The sequence below is a fragment of the Tauraco erythrolophus genome, chromosome 17 (genome assembly GCF_009769465.1).
Source record: "Tauraco erythrolophus isolate bTauEry1 chromosome 17, bTauEry1.pri, whole genome shotgun sequence".
Taxonomy (NCBI): domain Eukaryota; kingdom Metazoa; phylum Chordata; class Aves; order Musophagiformes; family Musophagidae; genus Tauraco; species Tauraco erythrolophus.
The window spans coordinates 10,876,967-10,889,531 of NC_141481.1; the positions used below are offsets into that span (position 1 = coordinate 10,876,967).

At 40.3% G+C, this 12,565-nt stretch overlaps 1 protein-coding gene across 1 annotated transcript in view; it reads left to right on the forward strand.

Annotated features, from left to right (window-relative positions):
- The window catches only part of SDK1 (sidekick cell adhesion molecule 1), a 402,092-nt gene that overhangs the window by 297,146 nt on the left and 92,381 nt on the right, over positions 1–12,565 (forward strand). The window contains exons 18-20 of the mRNA XM_086622010.1: positions 1,769–1,884; positions 4,927–5,119; positions 8,320–8,418. Of these exons, the coding sequence (XP_086478136.1) occupies positions 1,769–1,884; positions 4,927–5,119; positions 8,320–8,418 (408 nt within the window). The remainder of the gene's footprint in view (positions 1–1,768; positions 1,885–4,926; positions 5,120–8,319; positions 8,419–12,565) is intronic.

Consider the following 12,565-nt stretch of genomic DNA (forward strand, 5'->3'; position numbering starts at 1 on the left):
AAACTTTATGATGTCTACAGATCATTAAGATAATATTATAGCCTTCCAAAAGCATACAGGGAATTATAAGACATGGCAGGAAGTAGGACCCAGACTCTAATGAAAATTTAGAGTAGTATCAGATAAATTCTGGGTTTAGAACTTAATAATTATGCATAGTTCATAAATTGTGACATCAGGTTTTAAATTAGGGCAAGAAAATTCTAATTAATATGCAGTTTCTGAGATTAAAAAAAATGTGCAGAGCTAAATTTTCAAGCCATGGTAGACATCAGGGAGTTTTAGTGTGACACAGGGCAGGAAAGTGGATGTTCCTGTCATTTCACACCTGATGTCTTTGAGGATTTTTCCATTTTTCTGTGTTGATGTTTCTAGGTTGTGGATGTCTTTGATAGTGTATGCTGTCCTCGCTCTGTTGGCTGCAGTCTCACTATAGCTTGTTGTACTAGTTAAGAATAATGCCCCTTTGTGTCAAAAGCTTCCACAGCTTTTGGTGGAAAAAGGGGCATTTTACATTTTTGAACTTAATGTCTTGATTTGTTCTCCATACAAAGACTCATCTTCCAAAAGTACTTTGAAGCCTTAAAAGTTGTGACCTGTCTTTGAAAAGTATGGAGCAAACCAGCATTTCTCAGTGGGAATTGTGGATACTTTTTAGAAACTTAGGTCATTGGGCTTTGGTAAAAATTTTCTCTTGGAAGCAGAAGGAACAAAGCTTTCCAGGCTTCAAAACCACTTGTGGATAGTTCCTCTTTTGTGGAATACAAACGCACATGGCAGTCAATAGTAATATTTTTGAAGCTTTATTAAACTTATTTTATGGGATTCAAGGGTATTAGTCCATTTTTTAGATGCTCAAACATCAGCTTTATTTTTAAACTTAATAATTTCAGAAAAATAGACCTATCTATTAGTATCTTTTCCTCTGAGAACTATTGAAATGACTTCCTAAAGCAATAACTCAAAGAAATTGCCTGCAAGGTATTTAAAGAGACATTATATTAAATGGCAAAATATTTAGTTGGGTTTTTTTTGTTCTTTGAAGGCAGTATGCCTTTATGTTCCATGCTTTCTTTTGTATTGAGAAAACATCTGTCTAATTAAATACTTGGCATAAAATGTTTATGCAACTTTTAGTAGATTAGAGCATATATTGACTCAGAATATGTATAATCAATTCAGTATACATGAATGAATATCATATCAAGATAAAATGAGAACATCTCCAATTCCCAAGATAAATCTTTATTACATGTGATATGACTGGTCTTAATTCCTTAAGCAGCAGTAAATAATAAACAGATGCTGTCGACAGATTATAATTCACAATTAGAACTTTAATTGCGCGGACTTCATCTTTGGTTGTCTGATCTGGGGGAGTTGTGCAGCATTAAAAGATTCAAGAAATTTCTTTCTGAAACTGTTCGTTCTCTGTGCAGTCATGGATAATTGAAAGAGATGTGTTCACCTATCATTACCTAGCTTCTGTCTCAAGACTTTATGAGAAGCTCATCTGTGGAATAATAAGCTGCAGAAATCATTTCATCCCCTCCCCTTGAAAGAATCTCCAATGCAGAGTGAGAAATTAACCCGATTACCCTTTGTTCCGAATCATTGCTGGTTATGGTTTCACAAGAAGTGCATCCTTCTCTCAAGGCTGTAATTACTGTGTGACTCGTGAGTGGCAGTGAACAGCTTTTCTCTCTTGTCCCCTCATCCCTCCTCCACTCTGTTGTATTTTCTTTCCTTCTCTGCTGACCGGGAGCAGTACCTACAGCTCCACCGCAGAACGTGCAAGTCGAAGCCGTGAACTCCACAACCATCCAGTTCCTCTGGAACCCTCCACCCCAGCAATTCATCAATGGTATTAACCAAGGATACAAGGTAAATAGAAACAAGAATTCTGTAACTTCAAATACAAAAAGACTGTTTGCCTGAACAGTCCTGGTATAGAACGATTAGAAATTGAATCTGATAACCTGCAAATCTCCAAAGCGACTGTATATTTTTAGGGGTATCTTACACAAAATGAAGTGAGAACTGAGCAGTTGTTGCTCCTAGCATAGCATTTGCTAATTTATGTAAGTTCTGGAAAGGGAATATTTCATAGGCTAGGAATGCTAATACCTTTGTCATTTACCTGGAGAGTTTCTAAAGCCAAAAACCAGTTCAATGTCAAGCATTTTGGAAAGTCAGCATGAGAGATATGTTGTTGTGCCAGTGTAAATCAACCTTGAGATTTCTATTTACTCTAATGCAAAATTCCCATCCATTTCATTAGGAACCAAGACATCACACTAAATATTTGTCTTAACTTTCCCACTGTGATGATTTGGGAGATAGAAGAATGTAAAATTTATTAATCGTGCTTGATGACACGGAGTTAGCATGATAAGTCCCTGTTGATGGGGCAGCAGGCAACATCTATTACAGTACGCAGAGTAGAGAGTGCTTAACCGAGCACTTGTTGGTACTTTGACCAGTGGAGTGTATGCTGAGAAGGTAGCTGGAGTGGTTTATTTCTGTCTCTCAGGAAGGACTGCTTAATAGAAACTCCTTCAGCGGTTCAGCAGTAGGGGCATAATAAACGAAGGGTTTAAAAGCATTCGTGGAAAGAACAAAGAGAGATCTTGTAAGAATCACGGAGCAGGTAAAGGGCAGACAGATGTCTTATGAGCAGGGAGGAGGAAGGTGGATTTCAGTGTTGGGTGAGCTGAGAAGGATGTGCAGTTCAGAAGAGAAGCTGTGATTTGGGGGATTGTAGGTGGATTTTAGAAGTTTAGGAAGACTTGATCCTTCTCTAAAAATTCCTCAAAGTGATGGAGAAACCGAGATGGAGGTACGCATGGGAGTTTTAGTATTTTTCCCATCTATATATTTCTCATAAAAAACAGCAATAGTTTCAGAATCCCGCTGCAGAAGTGCTATGTACAAGGAGACGGGTATGTCTGTTTTTCCCAGAGATAGAATCAGCTCTCCAGCCTAGGTGACTGGCAGGGCTACAGGAGTACATCCCAAAACCTCAATGGAGAAGTAGTACTTGGCTTCTGCTCGGACTCTGGAGAATAAAAGCACATTTTGGGCTCAGTGGACTGCAGAGCTCTGTAATTTTCTGGTGCAAGTCCAAGTTTGGTGAGCTCAGTCAGATTTGCAAAAGTTGTATTTCAGATCTTTATTCTTTGTTTTATTCAAACAGACTTTCAGTCAAAAGATCCTTAGTCTCATCGCATAGTTACTTCTCATTTATGTTTCAGTTTCTTTAGCAATGCCATAAAATAACTAAAATCGTGATTTGTGTCTGTCAGTGGTCAGTTAAAACTTTTGAAATGATCAAAATTTCTCTTTGCTTGGATTTCTTTGATTGCAGTGGATTGCAACAGCTTTACCATCCCTGTTTCTCGTAGGAATTGTGAATTGCAGTACAAAGGCTGTGTGAGAACATCTCTGACAGTTACTTCTATTGCATATTTTTTTTGTATGATTTATAAATTACTTGTAGTCAAAGCTAGGCCTTTGCTTTTCTTAAGGATTAAACCCATTTTTTTCTTTAACTGACAGACTTGTTCACCTTTATTTTCTGTACATGTTTCCTGAAGGCAGAGCAATGAAATGTACTCAAAAAAGAGAAGTTCAGTCCTCCAAAGTTATAAATGCCAATTGTAATCCACAAAGGTGATTTAGAAAAGAAAATAAAACTTGCTATTCCATCAATCATTTTCCATTTTTATCTTTTCTTTGAAATTTATTTGCATTTCAAGACGTTGCAAGATGCACCTTTTCAAACGTGAAATATTCCTAACAAAATTACTCCTTATAGTCCTCTAACTGTGCTTTCTGATTATCAGAAACTAGAGACATTGGCTAAATGTGTCAAATATGGCTTATTAATTTCAGGCATCTATTCATGTTTATGAGCCTGAAATCAATACAAGTAGCACAATTTACACAGATACTGAGTAAGGCCTAGAATTTTAACTTGCTTATATAAGCCACAGGATAAAGATTTTTGGACAAAATAAAAATTTCATAAGCACTTTAAAGCTTTAGACCCCTAAGCCGTTAAGGCGGTTTCAAAAATTGTTTTAAAATTTCAGAGTCATTTGCCAAAAATGAATTTTTTAAGGCCTCATTTAGATACCTACACATAAGATACTCCACTCTAAAAAATATTGATCACCCAGAAGATCCATTGAGATGAATGAAACCAGGAGAACTGAGCACATCTGACGAGTGTGCTGCTTTAAATGCATGAAAATGTCTTCAGGAGTCTGACTTTCAGGACCCAGGTGTTGAAAACTGTAGTAATCATCTTTACAACCATTTTCTATTCTTTGTGTAGTTCCAGAACCACTTGAATCATTCACAGTTGGGATATCTCCAAACCACCGGACGCTGTAATGCTCTTAGCATGGTAGGGTGGGCTGGTCAGTGGGATGCGCGGGGGACTCCGGAGAAGGAGGATGTGTGTGTCCCCCTCTCTCCCCCTTATCCCACTTACCTCCCCAGCCAGTGGGATCTTTAAAGGAACTCCAAAAGAAGACAAAGTGTTGATCTCAGCGTAGCACTGAAAGTGCTTTTCTTCCTTCAGCTTCCTTTCAGCAGCAGAGACTGAGCAGAGAGAGACGAAAGACTCACGTCATACAAATAATCCTTCGCAATAATTTTGGCATTGTTCAGTAGCAGACATTGAGAATTTCAGTACCTCCACGGTATCGATATATCCCCCATCACTACTGAGTATTATACACATCCCTCCAGTTGTAGTAACAGTGTTATATCCATCTGTTCAGCGTCAGAGCTGACAGTAGTTTAACAGCGTTGCTTGGTTTTTACAATCAGATTAAGATGGTTTTGGCAGCCAAACGTACTTTGATTCCAAATTGACACAACTTCTAATGAGAGCTCATCCATGTTTAAATTTTCTAGCTTCTAGCATGGCCAGTGGATGCTCCAGAGAGTGTGACTATGGTCACCATTGCTCCAGATTTTCATGGTGTTCATAGTGGCTGCATCACCAACCTGAAGAAATACACTACTTACTATACATCGGTTCTGTGTTTCACCACCCCTGGCGATGGACCGCGAAGCACACCCCAGCTCCTGCGCACCCTTGAAGACAGTGAGTAGTCAGCACTGGGAGAGAATCTCAGTGCTCAGGTTTGGTTTGGGTGGGTGCTCAATTTTGGACCTCAGGTTCACAACCAGTTTGCAATCTCTTGTGAAGTTGCTTTGCATCAGAGAGTGACCTCAGCCAGTTGTCTGTGTGTGTTCTTTTAGCAAATGAATGACCTTTGATATTTTTTTTCATTATGGACTAAACCTGGACAAGGTTTTTTACATTGGTCAGAAGCTGAAGGCTTCATAGTCTGGTTCAGCCAACACGCAACACGTTGTTTATGTCCGTGAACCTTTATGCTCTTAAATCTATGTTCAGGCATCTGAATAAATATGAATTGATCTTCTTAGGAACTGAGCACTGGAACTTCCTGTGGTGGTCAATGATTAATTTGTTATTGTTTCCGTCTGTTATTCAATATATTGAAAATGTCTGTATCTATATTATATTGCAAGTGTTTGTATCAAAGAACCAGGATTATAACACTGCGGTGACTTTTATTCTGCAAAACTGTAGTGAGGATGAAATAAAATGAGCTGGATAGTTTAGCATATAAATTATTTCCTGCATCAGAAAATGTTTTGGCCTCTGTGGCCCCTTGGAAGTGTTTGCTCAAGACGTATTTGGGAATAACAAGTCTAGTGTGTGTCTGATGCAGATAACAACTAAATCGCAGTGGCCCTTGTAACTAACTGTGTGTCCACGGTGATCTTGGCTCTGGCCAGTGCTTCAGCATCTTTCTGTCATGGAGCATCATAAACACTGTTGCATGATTGCAGATCCAATTTAGAATAAAAAAAGGTCTAATACATCCATTAAGGTATTGTTTTTAGAAATACTACTCTGCCTTAATACGTATCTTTTAGGTTGGTCAGTGTTCCCGTAAAGAAAAATCTGGTTGTCATTAACATTCACAGAAGTGAGGCTCAAAGTGCTAATCCAATTTTTCATGAGATACTCTTGAAAGAACATGAAGAAAATTAAATACTTTCCCGTGGATTTTTCTTTTGTGGTTAGTCTCCTTAATATGCTAGACCTGTTCCCCAAAAGCAGCTTGTAGACTCAAACTTTTGCTTGTCAGAAGATCAGAGAGACAGCAATTTAACTACCAGAAATCTATGTGAAGCATTAATATGAGCTCATACATGTTTATTTGGGGTTAAAGCAAAAAGGGCATGGAGGAAAGAGAAAGAGGCGTTGGGTTCTTGTGTGTAGTATTAACTTTTTTGCCTGTTTTCCTAAGGAAATGAAATCTTGACAACGATGATTTGTAAATGTATTCGACTGTCTGTCTTAGGTCCATCTCCCTTTCTCTCTCCAATGACATTTGAACCCTGTGGCTAATTTCAATAAGTACGGAAGAGTAAGAAACCAAAGATACAAGACTCCAAAAATTTACACAAAAATTAATCAGCTGGGAAGAGGAAAGAGAACGTTAATGTTTCTGCTGAAGGGAAGGCTGCAGAAATGAGCCTTAAAGATGTTGTGTGAAGTGGGAGAAAAGGCACAGTCAAGGCATTGGGAGTGTCTCAGGGAAACATCGGGATCACATGCCATCTTAAACACAAGAAAATTCCATCATGAAGCATAAAACGAGAGAAAGCCAGACTTGTATTTTGTAAAACATTTAAAACATTTATTGCTGTATGCAACTGTGCGCTACAAGGAGCTTCAGCAGTAGAGATGAGCAGGATATTTTTTGTTTGTTTTTGATCCTTCAGAATTGCTTTCCTTGGTTTTCATGGCGACTGAGAAGTTAAGTGCAGAATGGCATAACACATCTTTGTGGAGAACTCGTTGAATCTCAGTTGCTTCAGGATTTATGTGGTGGGAAAAAAGATTTGAAAGGACTGTCATTCGTGTTCTCAGGTGATAATTTTCTGTCTGTATAGCAAAGTTAGGCAATCCTTTAGAAAAAAGTGGTGCAAACGGATCTGTTTACTGATGAACTATAGGTCAAATAAAATCTGACATCCAGTCAGAAGCAATGTGTCCTGGCTTGGAGTAACCTGCACCTGTTTTTCATTATGACATTAAAATTGGACTGCAACTGCAGGCGAGTGTGTAGTTTGCATGTCTGCAGATACATGGTCCTGAATAGTGCATAATTGCTGTGCTCTTGTAGGGTATTCCTGAGATCGCTACCAGATCAGCAGTTCTTTCTGTAATGCTTTGACTACTAGATATCACAGAATGGATTTGGAAATTTTCCTCACTAGGACTGCAGAATTGCAAATTGGTAGCCAGCCTACTGGAAAGCTTTTTTTTTTTTTTTATCATAGCCGGAGGGGAATGAGAAACTGGCCTAAAGTGAAGAGGAAACAAAATATGAAATTGCAGACGAGAAATTGCCAACTGATGTCAGCGGAGCTGGAGGATACTCGGGCAGGGATCCAATGACAGAAGCACAGTGAATATAAAGTGAACAAAAACTCCTTTTTCCAGTACATCGATTGAAGGCAGAACAGCAGTTGGATCAAAAAATCAGTCAGGATGTCTTCCTTGAAGATCAAAATTGAGGGAGGATGGCATATTCTTGACAGTCATTCCATTTTATGCTCTTTCATTGCGCACTAGGGAGCTGAAATTTTTAAGAGCTCTTGAGCTACATCATAAAAATCCTTTAAAAGTTTCACACACTTGTATTCATTTTACGGAAGACAGTTGCTATTATGTTGGACGTTTTTGGAGTTGTTCTGAGAGATTCTATCCAAGCAGTGACTCGGTGACTCTGTCCTTGCTTTGACCTTGCATAGGCAAAAGGCTCTTTCCAGGTGAGGGGGGCTGCTGGTGGTGTTGCAGATAAGCCCCACGCAGCAGCACAGGTAAACGCCGCACACCCTCGTCCAGGGAAAACAGCAAACACAATCGCTTCCAGGATTGCCAGCTTGATTGTCCTAATGAGGTTAGATCAAGAAGAGAGGCAGAGAACAAGTTGCATGCGAGTCTCCTGCTGCTGCTCTCTTTAGTTCTCCCTGCAGTTAGGATGATGACTGGATAAAATAATTTATGTGATAATAGCCGGAGTGCTTCTTAACACCTTGTGGTCTCCCCTCTCCCCTGCAGCTCTCACTGATGTTTCCAGCAGGCTTCCCTTGGCCCCGGCTCCGTGTTTTATTTCTTCAGCCCTAACCTTGCCACATGAATCAGATCAAAAGTACGTGGGGTTCTCGTGTTAACAGATTTCCTTTTCTGATTGCCAGAGCCAGGAGCGGTGGGACACCTGAGTTTCACTGAGATTCTGGACACATCTCTCAAGGTCAGCTGGCAAGAACCTGCAGAGAAAAATGGCATCATTACAGGCAAGTATCAGCTACTATCTCTTTTTTTTTTTTTTAACTTTGAGTGTGTATATCATTGCAGTGAAAAAATGTTTGTGTAATAGAGCATTTAGGGAGAACTGGCTACTGCGAGCGCTGATTTCCTGGTCCCTCTTTTGGGTAATTGCAATGTCAGCTAGGGCACGTTATAGAAAGTACGGGTCCAATTACTGGCAGCTCATGATTGTGGTCACTGAAAAGGCAGTCTGTATTAGAAATCAGCTCCCTGTGGAGTTTCTGGTCTTGTTAAATCTTCCGTGACCTCCACCTGTGTTACTAGATTTCTGAAACTTTGTGAGACAGTGTTTGGCCTTTGCTCCAAAGGTGGGGGGTTCCTACATGGAGTTTACAGCTGCAAAATCTGAATTGGCGTTGCTGAGATTTGCAATCAAGCCCAAGCCTGAAATCAGCGCTATCCTTCATCTGCGATCGAGTGGTCTGGCTGCGGACTTGGTGACAGAATTTGCATGTCATTACTTAATTTTGTATAAACCATCACAAGGGTTCAGAACTCTCTTTTCTCTCTTTGATGAGCTTGCCATCTGACAAGCTATTTATCTATTTACTGTATGCCAGTGTAGATACAACATCAGCAACTTCATTATTTTTCATAAAGGAAGCTATATATAATTGAGAAAACTTCTGGTTTTTATCAGCAGAGGCAATATTGTTTTCAGATGGGAAACTATTGCAGCTGCACAGGATGGACATTCCATTTAACAAAGGCTTTCAAGGTTTTGAAGTGCAACAAAGCTCCCAAATTTTAAATTACTGGACCTGAAAATCATAGTTGGGAAGGGAGAAGATCATTTCGAATGGAGCAAAGTATTTTGGTTTGGGAGCATTGACACTGAAATGTTTAATTTTTATTTTAAAAAATTATATTATAATTTGTAAACATGAGATATATTTTATCAATTTAAAAAAAATAATCAAACTTTCTGGCCCCTCAACATTGAAATGGTGTATCAGTCTAATTTCCTGAAACATTTTAACTTTGACAAGTCTAATTATTTTGATACGACTTGCACTTGTCAGTGTTGTCTCTATATATCAGTAATGTGCACCATTGTACATGTGTCTTCCATGCTGTTTATAGTGTGTTTGGCATCCTTATGCAGATCATCTTGTGCCTTTATACCGTAATAATCTTCCTGAAATATGCATTGATTTATGTGGTTTGAGAGCAGAAACTAATGACTTCTGAAAGCAGAGCAGTATTGATTCAGTGAAGATGGCCAAAGCCTTCAAGCCTGAGTGCTTAGATTTGGGTACCTAAATCCAAGTCTAGCCATCGAAGTAAGATGATGTAATAGTCATCCTTGTTAAGCACGAGTTAGAAGCACTATGCTTAGTGTTGCAGAATTGCTTTGCTAGAAACAAGCTGCTGCCTCCCAGACGAGTTGAAACTCAGTGGAGCACGATGATGGACCGTGTTATATTCGGGGCAAGTTGTTTCAGAAAGAATTAACTCAAGAAGCTCTATTGTTCATGAAGAAACACCAGTGTAAAAACACCCAGCAAAGTTTATAAGGAAAAAGAAACGTCCTTAGTGATGCAAATTGCGTTTGGGATAGAAGAAAAGAGGAAAATTGTTCATGCCCTGAGTACCTCAAAGGTTTATAGAGGGCTACTTGCTTATCTGAGTGCTTAAGGAGGCAATTATTCATCATTTCTGCTCATTGATATCTTTACTGGACCTTCTTGTTCCATTCACCAGAGCTGGAAGGAGGAAAGCGCGGAGGGTGGTGCCCGGCAGCCAGCCTGCTCGGGGAAATTGCCCATTACTCTTGCTGTAAATCTCAGTATCTTCCTCGTTCTCGCAGTAAACGTTGATTTATGAGGACCTGGATGGAGACGGACAGTTTGTGATTGGGTGTACTGCTCTCTTGTAGAGAATTTACTCCAGATCAACAGAAAATTATTTCTGAAACTCCTCTGGTCATTAGTTTCCGTTAGGCAGCATTTTGTGGAGAGGGTGTAGTGCCAAAGCATACGGGAAGGCTCTGTGGCACCTTTCCTGTTCTCACACTGAAGCCAGAGGAAACACTGAGCCCGGGCCGGCCGGGCTCCCCCGTGCACAGTTCTGGCAGCGAGCGCCTCTGTAAAACAGAGAGCGCGCTTTTACCAACCACATGTCCTGAAGTTCTGCCCATCTGTCAGTCATTGTGGCTTAAGTGCTCCCTGGGGGAACGGTGGATGTTGTTCCTTTCCTTCAGCTTTTTTTCATCTATTTTTGTTAGGCTTGATTACATTTGGCTTTGTGTCTGCTCAGTATGTATGTATTTTCTGTTTGTATTTTTTTATACGACTAGAATTTATCTATACTTTCAGGCAGTAAATGCTGCCTCTTTGCCTTTTCTTCAATTTGCATGTGAACTCAGAATATTTTTCCCGGTGAACGTTTTTTCAGTAAATAAATACATAGAGACTATGTGCCTAATGGGTGGGAAAGCTGGGTCTCATCTCTATCATCGCAAGGGAGAAAACACAAAATGTTCAACGAATAATCACCAACATTTGATGTACATCCAAAGCTTATCTAGACGGGAGAGAAGATATCTCCATCAGTTAAGATTGCCTAGTGTGTGGTGGATAGAACTTTCTGTTGTTTGTAAGCAACACATGGATGGGGAGACCATTAAATTTCCCCTGCTTATCCTCTGGTTATTTATTGCTTTGAGCAATTTGTTTTATTCTGAGGTGATACTCCTAGAATTCCCTCTGCCAGGCCCTGTAGAGGGTTCAGAGCAGGCATAGCAGGGTCGCCCGCAGCTCCCGGGCAGACAGATGAGCCGTGGCACAGCCCTTGCCCAGCCTCTGCTCCATCCATGGCTGCACAGGACATTCTGCTGGCTGCGGACGTGGCTGCTGGTTTTGTGTCCTCTGGGGGGAAGCAGGGAGAGGCACAATTGCACCTTTCTCAGAGTCGTTCTTATTCTTCCACATTGCCCTGTCTGGAGCAAACAGAGCATCCACAGCTTTGGGAAGAGAGGGGTGTTTGGGGTGCTTGTGATGGTCGCTCTGTGAGCAACTCCTTCGTGCCTCTTCACTGAGCATCAAATGGAGCAGACAGTCGTCCCTCGTCTCTCTGTTTGCCCTCTGTTAATAAAGGCACTCGAGTCCTTAAGCTTTGTCAAACCTTCACACAGGTTATAATCTTTCCTCTGCCACATAAACTCTGATCACTGTGAAATGATTCTCAAGCCTTTTCAGAGGACATCAAAACACCACAGTGTCTCTGAGATACTGGTAAATTAATGACTTAATTCCCATTCAGACACTTAGTTAAAACTGGCTCCAGATGAATGTTCAGGAGTTTTTCCCCTTCCCCTGAGTAGTGCATAGTCAGAGAAGCAGTTCCAGCTACGCCTCAATTGTTGAAGTACCACCTCTCTTTTATCACCGATCCCTCACCTGAAACATAATTAGTGACTATGTCAGTACTCCGAGCCCATTTCCATGCAAAAATAGGTTAACAGGAATCCCTGTCAGTGACAGCAGCTAGCACCAGAGGAAGAACATCTCGCACCTCTCAAACTCTCACAGAAATATTTGTCTCACCACGCTTTTAGTTCATGAGATGATGTTTCCCTGTTGATCAATACCACAAGGTATTTTGTTACGTCAATTTGTATATTTTAATCAGCTTATTATGTTTGTTTAAAAAAAAAAAAAAGAAAAGGGGGAGGGGGGAAGCCCTCAAGCCCCCCAACTGGTCTGAATTCCTCATCTTAGATGACAGGAACAGGAGCCCAGTAGGCAGTTTCTCTAGCCAGCTTGCCTTGTGCAAGGTTCACTCGGTGGGGTTCCTTTCTGTTAGTCTTTTTCACTCACTTCCTTTTCACAGGCATTCAATGTGTATTATTTTTTTTCCCCCTGAGTCAAATCACAAAGAAAGCTGCAATCAAGCAAACTTTTCAGACACGCTTTCTGGAGGCTGGCACAGTAAGGTTCAAATGGGTTCAAACGAGAATAAAGTGGGACTGGGCAGGAGGAGGACGAGCAGATTTGGAGGTAAAATTGAGCAAATCAGACAGTAGAAAGTTTCAAAAGTTCTTGGAAGGCAAATGGTTATAAAAGTGATAAAAAGGAAAGCCTGGTTATGATAGAAGAATAATGCAGAGGT